The sequence below is a fragment of the Hippocampus bargibanti genome, linkage group LG14 (assembly GCF_051943395.1).
Source record: "Hippocampus bargibanti isolate YZ-2025 linkage group LG14, ASM5194339v1, whole genome shotgun sequence".
In the NCBI taxonomy this organism is placed as follows: domain Eukaryota; kingdom Metazoa; phylum Chordata; class Actinopteri; order Syngnathiformes; family Syngnathidae; genus Hippocampus; species Hippocampus bargibanti.
Window position 1 is genome coordinate 20,532,163 of NC_142747.1, and position 22,966 is coordinate 20,555,128.

Sequence of the window (22,966 nt, forward strand, 5' to 3'; positions counted from 1 at the left end):
TTTCAAAGAAGGAGAACTAAAGACATTAAATGGTGGTGGATTTCTGATGGGATACATGATGACTTGCACATTTCCAAATAGTTCAACTGTCTTTCAGTATTTTAAGTCTCCATTGGACATTATCGTGTGAAAGCTGCAGGGCAAGTATTGTTTTGAAAATGTTGTCAACAGCAAAGACAAAAAAAAGCAATCTAAACAAAAATGTATTTATTTATTTATTTATGTGTGTAATTGTTGATTTATTTGTTTGTTTGGCTGCTCATTTGTGTATTTATTCATGTATTTATTTGTCTATTTATTTATATATTTAAATATGAGCTTAATTGTTTATTCATGTATTTATTTATTGGTGTATTCATTTATTTATATTTTTATTCATGCAATTGTTTGTTTATGTATTTATTTATTTGGCTATTTATGTAAGTGTTTATTTATTGGCGAGGTATTTATTTATTTACTTATTTACTAATTTGCTTGTGTATTTATTTATTTATTTATTACACAAAATAATCAACAGTTCTGACTACAAACCATAACTTGAAATAGTTACACACGTGTGCCCCGGTAGACACCCTAAAAGAATCTGGAGATAATCAATAGAATGTGTTTCGAACCTCGAGTGCATCAATTGCTTCATTTAAAATGTCGATTTTTCTCAAGTATTCTTGTTTGTGTTGACGTGAAGAGGACTGAATTTGTTTTTTACCATGGCACGGCAAAATAAGGCTCTTTGTATGCGGGGGAGGGTGGGTGAATTGATCCACAGTTATTTGACCACTTTGCCTGTGCAACCAATCAGTTTTGGATAATTAGATGTCTATTTGCTTTAATCATTCTTACTGTTGGCCTCAGATGCCTTTTATAATCACTGTCACTCTGTATCGGAGTATGGCGGGGGGGGATGTAGTCTATAAAAGTCCACAGCATCCTTGCAGAAAGTGCACCACTGCCGCAGTTTGCGATTTCTTCACCCAGTCCGCAGATCCAGAAGAAGCGCCAACAATGAACGTCGCTCAACACCAGCAGAACAACCACCAGATGGGTAAAAGAAAGCGTTCCGATGACCAAGGAACATCTGCTGGACGAATGGATAACATCTTAATCAGTTGTGAATGTTTTCTTCCAGCGCTCGGAAACGCCACGTCCAAGAAGACCGCCGGGCATTTTACAGATGTGCACGGTCTGCCTTGCATCGAGAAGATCGTGCGCACCGTGGCGGAGACTCCGTATCCCGTCAGAACGAAGATCACGGGAAAATTCCCAGAATGGATCGACGGAAGTTTGTTGCGGAATGGTCCCGGGAAGTTTGAAATTGGAAACCAGAAGTAAGCGGCGCGACTGGAAAGGCAAGCGTGGCCTTTTCCTTTCAATGTGGGTTTTCTTCCTCAGGTTCAACCACTGGTTTGATGGCATGGCTTTGCTGCATCAGTTTCAAATTTCCAAAGGGCAGGTGACCTACAAGAGTCGCTTCCTTTCCAGTGACTGTTACCAAGCCAACAATGAAAAGAACCGGATTGTCGTTTCTGAATTTGGAACGCTCAGTGTGCCGGACCCTTGTCAGAATTTTTTCTTTCGCTTCCTCTCAAGATTTGAGTTACCAAGTAGGTACAACGCCGAGTCATAAAACACAAACTGCTTCCCGTGTTGTAATTGGGAAGTTTCTTGTATCTGATCTAGAGCACACCGATAATGCCAACGTGAGCTTTGTGACCTACAAAGGTGATTACTACGTCAGCACGGAATCCAACATCATGTACAAGATAGACCCCGAAACGCTGGAGGCAACCAAAAAGGTACCGCTCACTTTCATTTGACAAGACCATACAATCGCTCCGGATTATCAAAGGGGTTCCGGTCTAGAAAAGGGTTAGCAAAGGCTTTCCAGTCTAGACTCCTTGTCAAGGCCTTGTCTGAATTGACTCTTTATGGACTAGGTGAACTGGAGGGATTTCATTGCTGTGAACAGCGCCACGGCACACCCTCATGTCGATGTGGATGGAACGACGTACAACATGGGGAATTCGTTTTCCTTTAAAGGTAGAAACACTTCAGTACTTCAGTGGAGCTAAAAATCGGTTTTGGCTTCTCGACTTGAAGTGACCGACTCTTTGTGTGTGTGTGTGTGTGTGTGTGTGTACTCTCAGGGCCATATTACAACATTATCAAAGTTCCTCGAACGAAAAACAGCAGCGAAGAAACTCTGGAGGGAGCCAAAGTACTTTGCTCGATTCCCTCAACTGACTCTGCCAGACCTTCGTACTACCATAGTTTTGGTAAGCGACAGATCTGGAAAGTTCTGTGCTGAAATATACTTCTAAAAAGACCCCATAACGTGTATAGTTGACATGAAACTATACTTGTTTTGTTTTGTTCCTAATATTTGAAGACTTGATCAAAATAATCTTTATCGTGGAACCACGTGGAAAGGATCGACCATATTTTCCGTACCCAAAAGCCTTGATTTTCTTTCCTTTGTTGGAAAATCTGCATCGCTAACAAGTTTTCACTGCGAAGGATCTGCGTTCTTTGTCCTCCGCACCGCAGCAATGTCAGAGAACTACGTGGTGTTCATCGAACAGCCCCTCAAGATGGACCTGTTGAGAATCATCACAGGCAAATTTACGGGAATGAGCATCAGCGACAGCTTCTTCTGGGACCCCGAAATCAAAACCATTTTCCATCTGGTTCTGAAAAAAAACGGAAAGGTAAGGTCAACGTCTTTTTAGTCTGTTCCAGCCAAGTACACTTTTTTTAAAAAACTGGTTTTGACTAATAAATAGGTGAGCTCCTTCCAGTACCTTGCTCGGCCACTGACAACCTTCCACCAAATCAACGCCTTTGAGGAAGACGGCCATTTGATCATCGATATGTGCGTCTCAGATGATGGACAGATCATTTCAAACTACAATATCCAGAACCTTCGCAAGTCGGGGGAAGAACTGGATGAGGTAAGCGAGTTGAACAACTAGCATTATACCTCGCCACAGTCGATAAAAACAATCCAACGGATCAGAATCATCCGAATGGGCCAAGTATGTAAAACTAGTATCATCAGAAAAAATTGCAAGATGCCCTATAAAGTTATATTCGGGTTATTATTTAGAGCGTTAATGGCTACGGGGGGAGAAGCTGTTTAAACGGCTGCTGGATTTGGTGCGCATGGATCGGTAACGCCTGGGGAGTCACTGGAAAAGGTGGTGAGCAGGGTGCGGAAGGTCCAGTAGGATTTTTCCTGGTTAGAAGATAACTATATTTCTGGATGATTACTAAAAGGAGAGCATTTTTTTTGTTTTGTTTTTGCAGGTGTATAACACACTGTGTCGAACCTTCCCACGCCGCTTCGTCCTTCCACTCAATGTTGACGACAAAACACCATACGAGCAAAACTTGAACGGCTTGCCTAACAGCTCAGCCACTTCGTTCAGGATCGGCCAAAACAAGGTAGAATTCTTACACGGTGCAAGATTTCAGAGATCAATGAAAATTTTCTTCAGCCGTCATCTGTACTTCTTTGAAGGTGTCGGACGTTTCGCTTGAAACCAAAAATTCTCAAGATACAAAAAAGAGAGGAGTAGCAGTAGCTTACATTGCAGGGGTTTCTGAGAAACTACAAAGAGTCCTTTGGCAACAAAAAATGTCTACTTATTTCAAACCGATAAACACGTTAAGGCAAAAATTAGTGCATCCAAAAGATAGGCTGCCAAATGAAAAACAAAGTCATGTCGTTTATTCAATACATTGTAAAAATAAAGATTGTAAAGAGCAATACATTGGGGAGACTAAACACATTTTCAAAAACAGACTTTTATCAACATCGCAGGGATAATACTAGTGGGCCTCAATCTGGAGTACATATGCGCCTAAAAGCTAGCAAGCACTCATTTGACGACAATGAGGTTAAAAGCTTAGCCAAAGAAAATTGATAGTTTGAAAGGGGAGTCAAAGAAGCTATTTTCATAAAACAGCAAAACCCTTCACTAAATCGCCATGGTGGGGTGAGGTTCAATTTGGATCGTTCCTACAACCGATTTCTTAGGCAACATAGGCTTAGTTCTGCTGATGAGGTGACACCAGAGCAAATGGGGCAATCAAGCCAGTCGTAGACCTCACACTCAGGAAGGACAATAGAAGTAATCAGTCAGGACAATAGAATTAATCAGTGTAGGCGCAGGGAGGAGTTGTCTGCCCCCCCCAACCTGAGAGTAGGGACCAATCATAGCAGAGCCTGGCACCACCACGTCTGGACAGTAGGGATATATATATATATAGGGCCAAAACTACCAGCAATTTTTTTAGTTCGCTGACGAAGCCTTTTGGACAAGAAGCGAAACGTCCGACACCTTCAAAGAAGTACAGATGACGGACTGAAGAAACCTTTTCATCGATGGACCACTCCTATACGACTGAGCGCTTACACAGATGTAAAGATTTCATAGAATGTCCTCAGTTTCATGAATAAAATGACGTTTTTGGGGGGTAGATATTCTGTAGCCATGAGGATCTTCATGGCGAAGACCTTCACGAGTACGGCGGTCTTGAGTTTCCTCAGATCAACTACGGCAAATACAACACCCGCCCCTACCGCTACTTCTACGGTTGCGGTTTCCGACACCTCGTCGGGGACACGCTGATCAAGATGGACATTCGAGGAAAGCACATGAAGGTTGGAGAACCGGCAGTTTTCTTTTTGGAAAAGTTGATCCAAACAATCAACTGAAGCAATCCACTTATTTTTTTTCTGGCCAAGGTTTGGGAACAACCTGGCGTCTATCCTTCAGAGCCTGTCTTCATACCTTCCCCAGATGCTACCGAGGAGGACGATGGTGTTATTTTGTCAGTGGTCATCACTCCAAATAAGGTTCATCCAATTTAGGAATATATTGTGCATCATGTGGGGCAAAAAAGAAAAGAAAAGAAAAATCATCAGAAAATCTCATAATTTGCATCACCTATGTGTCCTAATACGGACACTCCCCTACATACAAACATTCAAGTTACGAACAATGGTACATATGAACATTTTTGTCATAAGAATAATAATAATAATCCATTTCATTTATCAGCGCCTTTCAAAACTCTCAATGTCACTTTAGTCACGCGATAGGTTTTCAAATTCAAAATGTCTAATTATGATCCTTTTTTTTCAGGACAAGAGTACATTCCTGTTAGCTTTGGATGCTAAGACATTCGAGGAAGTGGGCAGGGCTGAGGTGCCAGTTAATATCCCGTACGGCTTCCATGGAACATTCAAAGCCACCACATAAGCCGTTTGGCCATTTGATGCTTCATCATATTTCATATCGCACTGCAAATGTGATGGATATGACTCTGCATTATCTTAAATAGAGTCATATTTATTAGCTATCCATTAGCTGGCTGGCTGTTAGCTGTCGGTTATTTTGAGTATTACAATATTCAAGTTTTTTTGTATGTGCCTTGTGACTGGGTGGATTGATATGTTGTGTCTTCGTCATGGAGGGGGTGAGATTGTCAATTTTGTTTATAGATCAACTCTTGCTTTGTCAGCCTGTATCATATAATGTTGTTCTTCTTTTAAAAATAAACAAATCAATGTACAGTGATACCTCGGTTTACGAACCCTTTCGCTTACGAACTTTTCGTTTTAAAAATGTTAAATTTATGAAAATTTTACCTTGGAATACGAACTATTTTTCGGGATACACACGCAGCTGCCACAATGAGTGATGCGTCGTTCGCGAACAAGCCCGTTCTAACAAGAAAATGGCAGCCGGCTTGTTTTGGTCCTCTATTGTCCTATATTCTATTTATTGCAGAGTGTAGACTGCAAGATTAAAATATACCATTTATCAGGCTCCACAAATAACCTGCACAAGCCATCTGTACACTCGATGCAAAAAAAATCGACCCAGATAAACAGAACACAATTGATGAAGAACAAGGTAAAATTATCGCAGAAATCACCTACAAGGGATTATTCCTCAAGATGGTGAAACAAGAAGGCTACGTTCCTCAAGTGTTTAATGTCCACTCCATTCCACCAATGACCATTACAAAGGTAAATAAAATGACTTTATTATACAGTACAGTTTATTTCTTTAATTATAGTACCATAGCACATTTATTATACATAAAATAAGGTATATTTTGTGTAGTTTTACAGTTTATTTAGTAGAAAATCATGTTTTATGGGGACCTGGGAACGGATTATTCTCATTTTAATGGTTTCCTATGGGAAATAATTTTTTGGAATACACACTTTTCACCTTAGACACTGTCTGGGAACCAATTAAGTTCGTAAACCAAGGTATCCCTCTATCGCCATAGTCTGTGGCGAATGTATTTGTTGTGGGTTTGAGCAAGGCACGTTCATAAACGGCAATTTGAGGACAGTCTGGTTGACAATTTGCAACAAAATGCGTTTGGCTCCACTTTAGGATTCTTTCGTTGAAATAGACATTGACAATTTATTGGATTATTCACATTTGACATTGAAATTAAGATGAGTTCTCATTAAAGGGTTCGGCGAACAGAATCAATATTACAGCAATGGTATTACATCGAAATCAGTCAAGATAAAGTAACAAATGAGAACAGAAAAAATAAAGCGATACAAGTTTTCTATAAATAAATTGAAACATTTGACATATAGACTTCATCAAGTGAAATCCATTTTTACAATTTATCAGAAATTTTAACCAACGTCTGCTTCAGGTGCTTCTTTTTCTCTTGTAGGAGGGATTCAAGGTTTTGAGCTTCTTGCAAAAGGCTCTCCAGTTCCTTCCTTTGAGTCGTATCCACCACTGCTTTGTCACTGAAAAGATAAAAGAATCCACGAAGAATTTACTAGTATGTACTATGACTCAGATAAATGCAAATTAGAATGCTTTTTTTTTACCGTTACTTTTGATGGCATTAAATGATATGGGTGGTTATCTATGAAAATGGCGGTTTTGTTTAAAAAAAAAAAACAATCAGCAATAGGCAAAGTACTGTCGTAGAACATTGATGGTGGCAAGATCTATCACAATGATTCTGAAAAATATTGATTAACACGAATGGTGTATATAGATATCGAGATAGCTAATAGATAGCAAATATATGACTGTGTCTTTGTGTTGTCATATTATTTGTTACTTTTTTAAGTCAAATAAATAAATAATACGACAACACAAAGGCACAGAGTCATATATTTGCTATCTATTAGCTATCTATTAGCTAGCTAGCTAACTTTTTATCTATTTGAGTTATTCCGGGTTGAGTGAACGCTGGTTCGTGTTGCTATCTATAAGCTATCTACCTGGCTAGCTATATATTTGCTATATAGCTAGCTATTAGCTATCGATTAGCTAGGGAGCTCGCTTTCTAGCTGGTTAGCTATTAGCTATCTATTGGCTTGCTAGCTAGTTTTCTATCTGTCTTTCTATTCTATTTGAGTTACTTCCGGGTTGAGTGAACGCTGGCGCGTGTGCCTGCCGCTGCTCGCCCACAGAAGAACTTATCCTGTGACTGTAAAGTGACCTTGAGAGTTTTGAAAGGTGCTTATAAATACAATGTATTATTATTATCATTATTATTATTATTATTGTTATTATTATGATTATTATTATGATGATGATGATGATTATTATTATTGGAAGAGTGAAATATGTGACAGGCCTCAATAAAGGTGAGGAAAATCTGACCCAGAGCAAACCACATGCAATAAATACGTTTTTGCATTTGCGAAGAGCCCAAAAAGTGAGTTGAGCATTTAGTGAAACGCCGTTTCTCACTTGTGAGATTAAATCATTGAATTATATTTACTTTATGTGTGTGATAGTCAACCAATTGCACAGGTGCAGGAATACAATTATAAATGACAGTTGTTTCTGTGGGCATACCTTAACATCTTGGCAAACTTTGAAAAAAGCATGTTGATGTCATGACCGGCATCTGCAACAAGATAATCAACTAATGACAAGAGCAAAAGAGCACAAAAAAAGTGCTTAAAGGACAACCGACGCCTCCAGACAAGTTGTGTCCTTAATTTGTAAAATCACTTCAAATGACTTCTACTGAGCGCATTTTACGCTTTAAGACTCGCGCTGAATATTCAGGAAGTCTTGTTTTTGAGTTGCTGACGATTCCTGACGTGATGTCACGTCTGGAACGCCCATGACTGAGAAAGCGACACACAATGCATTTTAGGTATTTTGTTTGGTCTGAAAACTTAGTGTTGATCCGTGTTGATAGCAAAATTAGAAGGAAAACATAAATAATGCGATGGTGAATCGTCATGTGTTGCACCAAGACTACTATTTGATACTAGTTGACACAAATTACCAGCAGACAAATCAGCCCATTTCCAACGGAGCTTGTACATTTCCTGGGCGCTACATTGGAGTCCTGACGGCTCAAATTGAGACGGAAGGACTTCTTTAATCGATTGCAAACATGTATGCTTTCCTCTTCAGAACTATCTGAATTATATTCATAACTGGATGAGTAACAAGAAAGCATCTTCTCCGAATCTGAAGCCATTGTTTTGATTCTAGAGCAAGGCAAAGACGTCCTGGCGTGATGTCACGAACAAGGGGGCGGGACCTTCTGAAACTCGGCATCTCCGAGGTCGTTTTGAAGTAGTTTTGGGACACTAACTCATTTTTATTGGTGTTTTGCATTTGACTAAAAATATCATCCTGCGCGTTTTGGGTATTTTAGATGCTACAAAACGTTTTTCTGATGTCAGTTAGGAAACAAAAAAATGGTGTCGGTTGTACTTTAAGATTGTCTGTGTCTTTTGTGTTGTGTCAAATTATTTAGTTGTTTTTTTACTTCAAGATGGTCCTGTGAGAGTGGCTGCCTTTACATCAGCTCCTGTATTTGTTTTTCTACTTATTCCTTTCCATTCCTCTTACGTGTCTCACTTTGCTGCTGTGAAATGTAAATTTCTCCATTGCAAGGCTAATAAAAGCTAATCGAATTGAAAATGAACAAAATGTGTATGCGAAGTTACAAGTGCAAACCAAGTTTTGGATGTCACGGTTGGTCATTTTACTGGTTACCCAGATTACAATCTACATGTTTTGCATCTCTTATTGTCCATTTGCTTGTAGTAGTATCGTTCAAATTACAAAATAACACGTTACATATTCAACATTTTCAGAATTCACTTGACCAAACTCATGATAGCAAGACCTTTAATAACTGTATTTCTGAACCGTTGAACCTCGTTTCTGTGAGTCCCGTCGTGTAAACTATGTATCTGGTAATTTTTGGGATCCTGTCATTTGTACGACTGCGTACCTGCAGCTGTAGTTTCAAATGAATCCTCTTTCGGCGCTGTTTGGTAATGGCGTTTCTTCTTTGTGATTTGGGTTGACATGGTTGAATGTGTCGTTTGTTCCATCTAATTGAAATGGAAGAAAAACTGATTCTAAAATCAAGTTTCATTCCATCCAACCGAACGAAAAGCTTCCACTTACCTCCTGGGGTGTCGTAAATTTAGATCTTGTACAGTCTTTTATTCGGCTTTCTGACATTTTGACTGTAAATTAAAAACACATGTCGTATTTTTTACATTCTTAATCGATATGCTTACCTGAACCTAATTTGGGAGACCGGAAGCTAAACCTGATTCAATCTCTTTGTTCGTTAATGATGGAGTTCTTCGACTCAATTTATTTTATACTGTGCAGGATATTCAGGTATCATTAGTCGTTTGGATGATTATATAATTAGTCAAACGACTAATGATACAGTCAGTCAAATGACACGTTTATCATTCACGACGATGCCGTTTTTGTGGATATGAACACCTAGCTTACCTGTGTGCCCGTACATTTACTATTTTTTTGGTAGTACTTACAAAACGTCTGCGGGTTTTATTTCGGTCGAAACTTTAATACATCTTGAAAAACATCTTCGTGAAGTTAGTTTAACAGTTTGTGTGTCATTATTCAGTTGTTTTAAACAATTTCTTTGAGAGAGGCAACCGTTTGTCGAAATGATGCCTTCATCGTACCTCGGAAATGTAAAACTGATCCACGAATTTAAATAAAATTCCACACAGGTACTTGGTATATTTTCTGCTTATAGTACATAATTCACACAAGAATTCATTTATCACGTTTTTCCAGGTGTTCATGGAATTAGGAAGAATTTTATGGGAAGCAGAGGAACTGGCCACCAGTGTTGGGTGAGTTCTCTCTTCCGTTTAAAATCAGCTGCAATAGGCACCTCTGACCTTCTTCGGGATAAGTGATGTTAAAAAATAGAATAATGGATATGGAATAAGATTAATTGGTGTTATCTCCCAAAAACAGCGAACTTCAATTGGCTATAAATAAGTCAAATGACACGAGAATGTGATTCGTCCTTTTGTTTAGCCATCAGAAGGCAGCGCTTCATAAGTTGGACGTGTTAATTATAGCTGGCATTTCTATATCGCTCAATTCTGACATTTTTCGAAGATGTACGACAGTACAGTATGTCATTTGTGAAAATACGAACAGTTGGTGAATGCAACACCGGGCCCATCGCAGCCTGTAGAAGGAGCTCTTGGCTCAGTTGGCTGGCGGCCGGGTTTACCTAACCTGAAAGCCAAACATACACAAACATGGCGTTATCCCAGGCTGGCAGGATGCTCTGTCCTCTTCGGCGTTCGTTTTACATCCTTATCTTATGTCTTGTCGGAATTCATTCATCAACACTTCATCTTCACGACGAGGAGCGTTTCGTACCACCGCAACGGGGAGGACATTTTATCGTAGATGCAACTAAGGATTTAGCAGACGGAGATGGAGATGGCAACGAGGCTTCAGCTTTACGACCGATTGCCTCTTTTGGTGCTGCGGAAGGCGGGTCGGACTACGGTGCCCTTCCGCCTAAGCGAAACCGCCGGAGCACGAGTGAATCTTCCATGCCGAAGGTGTACGGCCAGGTACTGAGATGCAGCCCACTGACGCTTTTCGCCAAACACCTTGAACGGCGAACATTTAATGATCAGTTATCAATATACGCTAATAAAATCACACGAGCCGGCGATTGCTTTCGAAGAGCATGAAAGAAACGGTGTGACTTAGGTGACAAGGGCAAGCACTCCGTTCTTGGTGTTTTGTAACGTCACCCTGTTCCAATGGCTGTCTACTCGTAAACACGCTTTATACCTCGTTACTGACTTTTCCTTCTTAAAAAGATATCTTTCAAAGCAGCTTTGCAATAACTGGGGTATTCTCGCCCAAAAGCAGCTAACGAGGCTTTTGAATGATGCTCATGCTTATTTGACAGGATGCCTTTGACAAAACGATACGTTCGCTCGTTGATATGGAAGACTTTTGGTAGACAAGGAGGATATCCTGACTGTCTAAAACAAGTTAAGCCACAGGGATGAAAAGTGAAACAATGTATAAATATGTATCACGATGTAACAGTCAATATTTGTTCTTTCCTTCCTTCAGACTCACCGACATGTCTAAAACGTGTTAAGACTTGGTGATAAAGTGAAATGAATGTAGAAATATGTAACAGGCAAATTGTATTCCTTCTACCTTCCTTTCGACTAATCTACCTACCTAACTCCATACCTTCCTTCCTTCCAATCTTGTCCACCATCACTGACCTCTGACCTCAAAAATGTTCTGAAAGAATGAAGAAAGTGTCCTACAAACACACCCATTTCTATGCAATGTTCATTTTTTACTCTTGACAAAATTTTCAGTTTTTACAATGATCTTTGTCGGTGAGAAAAATAAAAATTCATTCAACCATTAAAGGACAACCGACATCACTTTTTTGTTTCCTAACTGACATCAGTTTTATAGCAGCTAAAATACCCAAAACACGCAGTATGATATTTTTAGTCAAATGTAAAACACCAATCAAAATGACTTAAAGTGGCCAAAATCTGCAAAAAAAAATGAACCCGGAAGTGGCCAGTTTCAGAAGGTCCCGCCCCCTTGTTCGTGGGGTCACCCCAAGACGTCTTGCCTTGCTGGAAAATCAAAACAACGGCTTCAGATTGGGAGAAGATGCTTTCTTGTTACTCATCCAGTTATGAATATGATTCAAATAGTTCTGAAGAGGAAAGCATACATGTTTGCAATTGATTAAAGAATTCCGTGCCATTTTGAGGCAATAGGGGGGGAAATGTATCACCAAAAAAGAGGCAGAAATGGGCGACAAAGCTCCGTGTATGCAATTAATCAGCCCATTTCCACAGGCTGATTAATTCCTTACACGGAGCTTTGCCACCCTCTTCTGCCTGTTTTTGGTGCAAGACGAGGTTTTTAGACCAAACAAGTACAGCAAAATGCATTGATTGATGTGATGGAAGGACTGCTACAATGTGTCCTTTGTTCGGTCAGGGACGTTCCTTCAGTGACGTAGGGTGAGGACTCGTCACCAACTCAAAAACAAGACTTCCGGAATATTCAGCGCGAGTCTTAAAACGTGAACTATAGCTATATGCGGTGGAATCTTTGTAAAATACGCTCAGTAGAAGTCATTTGAAGCCATTTTACAAATGATGGACGCAACTTGTCCGGAGACGTCGGTTGTCCTTTCAAGAGAACGAATACCGCGTCTTGACAGTCAAAGCGAAAGTGCATATTTGTACCTGGTCATAGCCAGTCTGACCTCAATGTGTTTGCTTGCCATTCCTACAAAGAAGACGTCATTTCTTGAGACTGGCTGTGCTGCCAATGGGCTCCCAGCCACGGTGCACCCCCTTCCTTTCACTCTTGTTGAATAATGGACAGCTTTGAGCTGAAGAGAGCGAGAAGGCGGTAGGGGATTGCGGGATAAACGCCTGTTGTGACCATGTTCTGGTCCTTGGTCGTACCAGATCCAGGCCACACTCGCTTAAACTGTATAGAATACAGCACGCGGGATTTGGACTTTTAGATGTGCAAGAAAAAGTCAAGAAATGTGCCACGAGATCCAATTTAATACATAAACTTCCATTAGTTGACGAGTGTAGCATGATACTGTGTTGCAGGGCTGTTGTGTTTAATTTCAGACTTGAGTCCAGAACCAACACATTTTTTTGGGGGGGTCATTTGACTCAAGCAATATTGTTTTGATCAACTTGACCGAGTAATTTTTGGAAGAAAACATGTCATCGAACAAAATACAAACATTTCCTCGACACGTGACCTTTCAGACGTGCAAAGAGCCCCACGTGACAGAATCTGGATGTTGTTGGCAAACATGTCAAATAATCACCTTTATTTGTTCTGCAGGCCAGCTTGAATGACTCTCACAACCAGATGGTTGTCCACTGGGCTGGAGAAAAAAGCAACGTCATCGTCGCATTGGCCCGAGACAGCGTGGGCGCCGTTGGACCCAGACACAGCTCGGTAATTTTCAATGACAATGACAAAAACCCTGTCGCTGGAGTGGACACATTTTTGCACATCGTCTGGCAGTGAATGAGTTAAAATGGCCCCCCAAATGACAATGCATTATGGAAGGCTGGTCAAGCGTGCAAATAGAACTCAAGGATGACGTCAGAAAGCATACGCGCTCCTTCTCAGTCAGGGTGTGACTGGCGATGGCTGCAGAATGTGCATTAACGTCTCACTTAACAATCATATCATTGTATGAAGAAACGTGACAAACCGGTTGGAAAAGAAATGCAGTTCATGACGCGCTGAGAAAAGGAAGTAATGAAGCGAAAAAGTCGGATCGCAGAAACATCGTCAAGTTCAATGAGACAAAATAAATCTTGACAGACAGAGTGCGTAAAGCGAAAAGTGTATATGCCAAAAAATAATTTCCCATAGGAAACCATTGATTAAAATGAGAATAATTCGTTCCTAGGTCCCCATAAAACATAATTTTCTACTTTTGAATTTTTTAAGCCTTAAAACTAAAAAGCCAAGGGGTTCGGAAACCGAGGTATCACTGTATCATGAGACTAATGATCAGTTTCTCATTTGAATCCAGGTGTACGTGTCCTATGATTACGGGTCCACCTTCACGGTCGTCACTGGGAAATTCCGACTCGCTGACGCCAAGGTCAAGAATGGCAGCACGCAGATCATCTCTCAGTTCTACCACAGTCCCGCAGATAACAAGAGGGTGAGTGGATTCTAATTTGGAGAACTTTCACGTGGCCCGGTGTACATAATCAGGTCAAAATTCCATTGTCTGACTCTTGCCTTATACCTGACACACCCCCCTAGGTGACAATGAAAGACGTACAGGTTTGAACTTCCTCGGTGGCAAACTCAACTTGGTTGCTCGATGGAAGTCTGATTATTTCGCTAAACTCATTTTTAGCGCCCCTAGTCTTCGGTTAAAGCCACGTGATTGGTCAAGAAAGCAGCAGTGAGGGAGGGGGGGTAAACATTAAAGAGACAGACAGACGACAGTGAGAAAATGGATAGAAAACAGTGAAATTTGGACTCATTTCAACTTTGATAGTTCAAAGACAGAGTGTAGACTGCAAGGTTAAAATTCCCATCAATCATGCTCCACAAATAACCCGCACAAGCCATCTGTACACTTGATGCAAAAAGCTATCAACCGAAAACCGAGCACAATTGATGAACAAATAGGTAAAGTATCACAGAGAAAGCACCGACAAGGGATCATTCCTCAAGATGGTGAAAGAAGAAGGCTACGTTCCTCATCAAGTGTTTCATGCTAATGAAACCGGCCACTCCATTCCATCAAGCTATCAACGACCATCACAAAGGTCAATAAAATTACTTTATTATATAGTACAGTTTATTTCTTTAATTATAATATAATAGGACATTTATTATACATAAAATAAGGTATATTTTGTGTAGTTTTAAGGCTTAGAAAATTGGAAAGTAATGTTTTATGGGGACCTGGGAACGGATTATTCTCATTTCAATGGTTTCCTATGGGAAATATTTTTTTGGGATACACACTTTTCGCCTTACACACACTGTCTGGGAACCAATTAAGTTCATAAGCCAAGGTATCACTGTATCTCTGCGTGTCAGCCTTTGACTTTCGTGTGAAAGCGTGTATTTCCCTGCGTTTCAGTACCTCTTCGTGGACTCCACAAACCATTACCTATGGAACACCTTTGACTTCTGCAAGAATGTGCAAGGTTTCGCCCTGCCGTTCAAACCAACAGACATGTTGATCCACAGCTCAGCACCCAACCTGGTGCTTGGGTATGACAACTCTCATCCAAACAAGCAGGTAAAGAATGACGTCCTCGGATCTTCACTGAATGTTTCACTGGAGAAAAGTTCTAGTTGGTTTTTGAGTTTCTTTGTTCAGTTCTGCAAGGACTTTTTTCAACATTCAAACGATATGCGATTCACAGAAATATCTCATTGACATTATGTTTTGTGGTTTTTGTTTATGATGGATTTATGGAAAATATCCGATCAAAATTATTTCTACATTCCAGCATTTAGTGAAAAACACTTAGGCATCTGAGCTGAATGAGCATATTAATTTTGCAGAGGAATAATGCGCGAGATGAGATTGCCTTTGCTTCTCTACCTGATTGGAAACAACGTTTGAGTGTCACTCACTTGCTTTGTTATTAACACGTTTGAAAACTATTTTCTCGCTTGCCTTTAATTTTCATGTTGTATGGATTGGATATTTCTGTGGATTGCTTGCGTTTTTAGATGGAGTATTTTCATTGCTCGTGTCATTGTCCTCGACATAGATAACGGAAAACCCGACACAGAAACCACTTCTCTACTGCTTACTTGTGCAAAGACAAAATGAAGAAATGAACATGACCTACATTTTTTAAATGCACCATCCCCCCCCTCTTCTTCTTCTTCTTCTTCTTCTTCTTCTTCCATACCACCACCCCACCGACGCTCAACCCCCTCCTCACTCTTGAAGCTGTGGAAGTCAGACGACTTTGGGGAGACTTGGGTGTTGATCCAAGAGCACGTGAAGACCTACTTTTGGTAAGTTCTGAGCTCAGGCCTGTCATCAAAAGGTCTCTCTGCAAGACCCTTTGAGTGCTTATTAATTGATTAGCGGTACTCGCACATTCAATTTAACTCCTAGCTAGCTAACTTGGTCCATTTGAGTTATTCCCGAGTGAACGGGGTCACCGTTGCTGGGCTACCTGGCTAGCTATCTATTTGCTATCTATTAGCTGTCTAACAAGCTAGCTAGCTATTAGTTATCTATTAGCTAGCCAGCTAACTTTATCTATTTGAGTTATTGCCGGTTGAGTGAACGTTGGCGCATGTGGCTGCCGCTGCTCACCCACAGAAAAACTGATCCTGTGACTGCAAAGTGACCTTGAGAGTTTTGAAAGGCGCTGATAAATGAAAATGTATTATTATTCCCAATTTGAAGTGTGATGTAGAGTTGCAAATTTAGCAATGTTTTTCCCCTCCCACGAAGGGGCAGCATTTGCCTTCTGTACAACCGCCCCCATTTCAAGCTCAGATAACTCCAGACCCATATAACTTAGGAATTAACTCTTTATTTTCCCCCGATGAAAGAAGAAAGTCTACGGTTTCTTACATTGTTAAAAGTTAACCTGTTGGTCGCAACTAAAAAGTTTGCAATGAATATGACGTGACCCATTTTCAATCTGCAAAATCTCCATTTTCCTCTTCAGGGGCGTCGAACCCTACGACCCCCCCACAACCGTGTTGGTCCAGAGGCACGAGCCCCAGGGTGTCTCCATCATACTCAGCAGTACTGACTTCTTCCAGAGTGAAGAGAACCGCAAAGTCATCCTGGAGCACGTTGATAGCTTCCAGCTCAGAGAAAAGTACATGTTTGCCACTACCACCAAGGTAAGTAAGATAGTCTCACGTAGTATTTGGCAGTGGTTTAACCCGTTTGTCCAGTGGCAAAACCTACCTGGCTACCTAGATAGCTATCTATTTGCTATATATTTTCTGTCTATTCGCTATCTGGCTGTCCAGCTTTTAGCTAGCTGGCTAGCTTTCTATCTATTTGAGTTACTTCCGGGTTGAGTGAACGCTGGCGCGTGTGGCTGCCGCTGCTCACCCACAGAAAAAAAACTATTCCTGTGACTGTCAAGTGACCTTGAGAGTTTTGAAAGGCACTTAGAAATCAAATGTATTATTATTATCATTATTATTATAAATGTGCTTCTGAAGTCAATTAAAAATTGTCGTTTGTCATGAGTGTTATTTGACAAAATGGCAGTGGAGTGGACACATTTTTGCACATGGACTTAATTGGATTGGATTCGCCTAATAGGATCGATTTCCGCTTTCTAATGACATTATCCCAAATAGTGTTCCCCAACAAGAGAAGGAAAATACTCCACAGAGGGGCCTCTTTTGGTCCCCGAGTGTTCAAACATGACAGTAACACGACGTTTGAGCTCGCACCAGATTGACAGCAAATCTGTCCATTAAAAAAAGAGATCCAAATAATATTCGCCATCTGTTCCAATGTCTGCTTTTTTTTTCTTCCTACCGCCTCACTGCGCCTTCAAAAACGCAAACACTGAAGACTGGCAATCTGGTTCGCATTAGCAAATGACAAATATTGATATACGCCGTCGCTGCGGTGTGACTTCAGTTCATTGACTTCCTGATGCATGAAGTGAAAAACATGCTTTGGGGACGCACAACTAAAACTAGCACAGCAGGAAATACTGTACAGTGATACCTTAGCTTATAAACTTAATTGGTTCCCAGAAAGTGTGTATAAGGCGAAAAGTGTGTCTTCCAAACATTCATTTCCCATAGGAAGCCATTAAAAATGAGAATAATCCGTTCCCAGGTCCACATAAAACATAATTTTCTTCTCAATAAGCCTGAAAACTACACAAAATATACCTTATTTTATATATAATAAATGTGCTATTGTATGGTAATGAAAGAAATAAACTGTACTGTATAATAAAGTTGTTTTATTGACCTTTGTGATGGTTGTTGATGTAGTTGCCTCTTGATGATATCCAAGTAGCTTCTCAGAATCAGAATCAAAATCATCTTTATTGCCAAGTATGTAGAACACACAAGGAATTTGTTTCCGATAGAACACGCTGCACTAGTATCATCATCCAAAAATTGCAAAGAGGCACTATACGGTTCTATTTGGGTTACTGTGACTGTGATAATACCCTCACTCATAATGTCCCCTGTTAGCTGCTTTTCGGTAATCCAAATTTTGGTAAACCAAATCAACAGAAGTTGTTCAACCTCTTCTATTGCCTGAGACCGTTGCTTACAAAACACAGAAACACCCTTAGCCACACATAGCTTTTGCATAGGTAGAGTTAGCATACTGGTACTGGGACGCTAAGTCATACAAACGCACACCTCATTGGTGTTTTTCGATGATCTTCTTTTTCTCGACCGTCATGTTCTTTTGTGTCCTCTTTGGCTTAACACTAGCCTGTGGTGGGGTCCCTTTCGGTCCCATAATAGCAAAAGTACTCCACTCAATAACAAACCATGTCTGCACTCAAAGAGAGTGGGTGTGGAAAAGTAGTCCGCCGGCCACCGTGGCGCCGTGTGGTTTTGTTCGTCTGCCAAGATTATATTCTCGCAAATTTAATGTTCGTAACCCGAAAAGTTCGTTAGCTAAAGCGTTTGTAAACCGAGGTATCACTGTACATACTTTTTCATTGGCCACATTGCGTGATATACTGGAAGTCGTGAAGATTAAAATGAGGAATGAGTTTGGTGGCCTAGAAACAACAACGTTATTATGTCTACACACTAGAAAGTCAAACCACCAGACCTCAGAGAACCCACATTCATTTTCTTTCATGTTGTCATTGTTTTTTTTTCTTCAAATTCCAGATTCATTCACAACATGCAAATGTTCCCATTGTGGGACGAATAAAGGTTTTTCTGATTCTGAACAGAACAATGTGTCAACAGTAAATATTCTCACCAATTTCCGCCATACTTTGGATTTTGGGGAAATTTTAGCGTCTCAATGTATTTTGTTTTTCTACTTCTTCCTTTCCTCTTACTTTTGCCACTTTACTGCTGTGAAATGTCAAATTCTCCACTAATAAAGGCTAATCCAATCCAAAATGTTTGTGTTGACTTCCCCTTTTAAAAGTGGTTCTCAAGTCGCTAAAAAAATTGCTGTTTGTCATTCGTGCCATTTGACGTAATGCCTTTATGGAAGATGTTTAGAGAGTTCGGAATCAGTGGATATAATCTGACTTTTTATTTAATTTTTTTTTTTTCGTCAGAAACTGATTGGCAGTGCCGAAACTTCATCCGTTCAGCTATGGGTCTCCTACAATCGTCAGCCAATGAAAGCCGCCCAATTTCGGACCCGCCATCCAATCACAGTGAGTCTCCTTTTGTATAGATGAGAAGAAATTATCCAACATCCTTAAAGGACAACCGACACCATTTTTTTTCTTTCCTAACTGACATCATAAAAATGTTTTATAGCATCTAAAATACCCAAAACACGCAGGCTGGTATCTTTACTGAAATGCAAAACAACAATAAAAATGTGTTAGTGTCCCAAAACTACTTCAAAATGTTATCGCAAATGGTGAGTTTCAGAAGGTCCCGCCCCCTTGTTCGTGACGTCACGCCAGGATACTCCTTCACAAACTGCCTTGCTCCAGAATCAAAACAATGGCTTCAGATTCGGAGAAGATGCTTTCTTGCTACTCACCCGGTGATGAATATGATTCAAATAGTTCTGAAGAGGAAAGCATAAATGTTTGCCATTGATTAAAGGAGTCCTCCCATATCAATTCGAGCTGTCAATGACAGCAATGTAGCACCCAGAAAATGCAGAAGATGGCGCCCAAGCTCTGTTGGAAATGGGTTGATTTGTCTGCTGGGAATTTGTGTCAACTAGTATCAAATAGTAGTCTTGGTGCAACACACAACGATTCACCATCGCGTTATTTTTGTGTTTTCCTTCTAATTTCGCCATGAACACGGATCAACAAGTTTTCAGATGAAAAAAAGACCCAAAATGCATTGTGTGTCGCATTCTCGGTCAGGGGCGTTCCTTCAGTGTTATCACGTCAGGCATCGTCATCAACTGGAAAACAAGACTTCCTGAATATTCAGTCTTAAAACGTAAAATTTAGCTATATGCAGTGTAATAATCTTTGTAAAATACGCTCAGTAGAAGTCATTTGAAGTGACTTTACAAATTATGGACACAATTTTGTCGGTTGTCCTTTAACGTGATTCCCTTCTTGACCGCTAATGTGTCCAAGTCCAATTTTGTCGTTGTTTTCTTTTCTTTCCCCATTGACAGGAATACTACATTGCTGACGCATCCGAGGACCAAGTGTTTGTGTGTGTCAACCACTTGAACAATCTGACACACTTGTACATCTCGGACACGCAAGGTGTTTCCTTTTCCCTCTCATTGGAAAATGTTTTATATTACAGTCCGGAGGGCTCCAGAAGCAACACACTCATCAGGTATTTAGAAAGACTGAAGACAATTATTATTATTATTATTACTTGTATTACCATATTTTCCGGTGTATAAGGCTAAAGCCTTGATTTGTAAGGTAGGCCTTACATATGCAAAACGTTTGAAAATACACCATTCATTGAGGGTGCGCCTTATACACGGGGAAAATACGGTACAATACAACCCTCCAAAAAAATGTCAATCCATTTGTTTTAGATATTTTGCAAATGAGCCTTTTGCTGATCTCCACCGCGTGGAGGGACTCCGAGGCGTCTTCATCGCCACCCTGGCCAACGGGACTGTCAGCGAGAGCAACATGCGATCGGTCATCACCTTTGACAAGGGCGGCACGTGGGAGCTGCTTCAGCCACCAACCGCTGACAGTCTGGGAGGGACTGTGGATTGCCAGGTACAGCATCTTTCACACTTTGCATCTTTGCCACCACAAACCTCATGTGACACGATTTGATTCAAGGACAACCGACACCATTTTTTTTCGTTTCCTAACTGACATCAGAAAAACGTTTTATAGCATCTAAAATACCCAAAACGTGCAGGCTGATATTTTTAGTCAAATGCAAAACACCAATAAAAACGAGTTCAAGTGTCACAAAACTACCACAAAATGAGCTAGAAACTGTGCAGATTCAGAAAGTCCCGCCCCCTTGTTCGTGATGTCACATCAGGATACTCCTTCACAAACTGCCTTGCTCCAGAATCAAAACAATGGCTTCAGAGAGTTCAGATTCGGAGAAAAAATGTTTTCAATTGCTGCTGTGGACTGCAAATTTCCCCATTGTGGGACGAATAAAGGTTTTCTGATTCTGAAATAGTTCTGAAGAGGAAAGCATAAATGTTTGCAATCGGTTAAAGGAGTCCTCCCATATCAATTCACGCCGTCAATGGCATCTGGACTGAAATGTAGCGTCCCAGAAAATGCACAAGATGGCGCCCAAGCTCTGTTGGAAATGGGCTGATTTGTCTGCTGAGAATTTGTGTCAACTAGTATCAAATAGTAGTCTTGGTGCAACACACAACCATTCACCGTCGCGTTATTTATGTGTTTAACAAGCTGTCTATTGACCTCAGATTGACCCCAGGTTGTCTGTGCTTCAATTGTGTATTTGAGTCACACATGTTGACTAAGCATATAACAGTATGAAACTTTTCAATATGATAATAATCTCTATCAGGAACTTAGTCTCAACAAATATTTTCAGAGGGAGGAATGACAGAATGTTTACTTTGGTGCTCAGCCGATTTCCATTTTTTTTTTCTCTTCAGCTCAGTAAAGGTTGCTCGCTCCATCTGGCCCAACGCTGGAGCCAACTCTTAAACTTCCAACTGAGGAGAATTCCCATTTTATCCAAAGAATCTGCACCGGGACTCATCATGGCCACAGGTATATTCTCCATTGTTTCTTCATGTATTGATTGATATTTTGTGAAGCGCTAAAACACACGCAAAGCCCTATTGCATGATGGGAAGATATTTTTTCAAAGGTGAAAACAATTGCCATGATAGTCACCATGTAGATAAGGAATTCAGTCGACTGTGTTAGAATGTGAAACACGTAACGGAACCTGATCTGACCTCATAGTCGCTAACACAATTTGGAAGATTGTTTACATGTATTTGAAAAACTTTGAGGAAGTGAAGTACACTATATTTCGGGGACTATTTTCATGTAGAGGATTTTTTTCATGAATAAATAAAATAGACGGCATATAATGTATGTGAAAAATCTATTTTGACAGACTAAATTAATTTTTGGGGAGAAATCAAATATTAGGCATCTATCTATCTCGCTAGCTAGCTAACTAGATAGCTAGGAATTAGTAAATAAGGTTTGAAGTTCAGTAAATGTCATCTCTAGCTTGCTAGATAGCTAGGCATCTATTAGCTATCTATTTGCTAGCTAGCTAGCTAGCTTTCTATCTATTTCAGTTACTTCCGGGTTGAGTGAATGCCGGCTGCCGCTGCTCACCCACGTACGGTATTTTTTTTTATTATAAATAAATAAAATAGAGGGCATATAATGTATGTTAAAAATCTATTTTGACAAACCAAATTAATTTTGGCGGAGAAATCAAATATTAGCTATCTAGCTAGCTAACTAGCTAAATATAAGTTGATCAGGTTTTAATTTCAGTAAAATGTCATCTCTAGCTAGCAAGATAGCCAGGTATCTATTAGCTAGCTAGCTAGTTAGCTTTCTATCTATTTCAATTACGTCCGGGTTGAGTGAACGCTGACGCGTGTGGCTGCCGCTGCTCACCCACAGAAAAACTTATCCTGCGACTGTAAAGTGACCTTGAGAGTTTTGAAAGGTGCTTATAAATGAAATGTATTATAATTATTATTACTATTATTACTCTTGTTGTTGTTGTTGTTCTTCTTCTTCTTCTCCTGCTCCTCCTTTCCTACTTCTTCTTCTTATATTCATATTTTTTTCTGCTGTTATGACAGGATCTTTTGGCAGCAACTTGGCTAACAAACCCAACGTGTACGTGTCAAGCAGCGCAGGAGCGCGATGGAGGGAGGTTTGTTCAAATTTCACACACACAGATACATCTTGAACTGAATATTAACTCATTCGCTGCCAGTCCCCAATTCAATGTGATGCTTAAAGGACAAC

The 22,966-nt window shown here is 40.2% G+C and overlaps 3 protein-coding genes across 3 annotated transcripts in view; 2 read left to right on the forward strand and 1 right to left on the reverse strand.

Moving 5' to 3' along the window:
- Positions 1-934: 934 nt before the first annotated feature.
- On the forward strand, positions 935-5,743 carry bco2b (beta-carotene oxygenase 2b). The gene is made up of 12 exons (XM_089013161.1): positions 935-1,042; positions 1,127-1,325; positions 1,390-1,601; positions 1,678-1,793; positions 1,935-2,037; positions 2,145-2,273; positions 2,545-2,705; positions 2,781-2,948; positions 3,304-3,441; positions 4,481-4,663; positions 4,748-4,858; positions 5,148-5,743. Exons 1-12 carry the CDS (start codon positions 1,003-1,005, stop codon positions 5,262-5,264), a joined length of 1,677 nt encoding a protein of 558 aa, XP_088869287.1. The 5' UTR covers positions 935-1,002; the 3' UTR covers positions 5,265-5,743.
- Positions 5,744-5,936: 193 nt separating this feature from the next.
- tex12 (testis expressed 12) lies at positions 5,937-10,545 on the reverse strand. The gene is made up of 5 exons (XM_089013162.1): positions 10,474-10,545; positions 9,447-9,508; positions 9,268-9,370; positions 7,863-7,914; positions 5,937-6,793 (listed from the first exon to the last, which is right to left on the reverse strand). The coding sequence occupies exons 2-5, from the start codon at positions 9,501-9,503 to the stop codon at positions 6,655-6,657; spliced, it is 351 nt and encodes a 116-aa protein (XP_088869288.1). The 5' UTR covers positions 9,504-9,508; positions 10,474-10,545; the 3' UTR covers positions 5,937-6,654.
- The window catches only part of sorl1 (sortilin-related receptor, L(DLR class) A repeats containing), a 41,996-nt gene continuing 29,546 nt past the window's right edge, over positions 10,517-22,966 (forward strand). The window contains exons 1-11 of the mRNA XM_089013160.1: positions 10,517-10,903; positions 13,203-13,319; positions 13,909-14,043; positions 14,983-15,144; positions 15,811-15,878; positions 16,547-16,727; positions 19,124-19,225; positions 20,164-20,333; positions 20,545-20,737; positions 21,613-21,730; positions 22,798-22,871. Of these exons, the coding sequence (XP_088869286.1) occupies positions 10,580-10,903; positions 13,203-13,319; positions 13,909-14,043; positions 14,983-15,144; positions 15,811-15,878; positions 16,547-16,727; positions 19,124-19,225; positions 20,164-20,333; positions 20,545-20,737; positions 21,613-21,730; positions 22,798-22,871 (1,644 nt within the window). The 5' untranslated portion in view covers positions 10,517-10,579. The remainder of the gene's footprint in view (positions 10,904-13,202; positions 13,320-13,908; positions 14,044-14,982; positions 15,145-15,810; positions 15,879-16,546; positions 16,728-19,123; positions 19,226-20,163; positions 20,334-20,544; positions 20,738-21,612; positions 21,731-22,797; positions 22,872-22,966) is intronic.

Bases quoted from the DNA above. Each gene is read 5' to 3' on its own strand.
- bco2b (XM_089013161.1), top strand. From the start codon at position 1,003: ATGAACGTCGCTCAACACCAGCAGAACAACCACCAGATGG. The intron at 1,326-1,389 runs GTAAGCGGCGCG...TTTCTTCCTCAG, and splicing joins TTTGAAATTGGAAACCAGAA to GTTCAACCACTGGTTTGATG. The intron at 4,664-4,747 runs GTTGGAGAACCG...TTTCTGGCCAAG, and splicing joins TTCGAGGAAAGCACATGAAG to GTTTGGGAACAACCTGGCGT.
- tex12 (XM_089013162.1), bottom strand. From the start codon at position 9,503: ATGTCAGAAAGCCGAATAAAAGACTGTACAAGATCTAAATTTACGACA. The intron at 7,915-9,267 runs GTACGCAGTCGT...ATCTTGTTGCAG, and splicing joins ATTTGAAACTACAGCTGCAG to ATGCCGGTCATGACATCAAC. The intron at 6,794-7,862 runs GTATGCCCACAG...TTATCTTTTCAG, and splicing joins AAGTTTGCCAAGATGTTAAG to TGACAAAGCAGTGGTGGATA.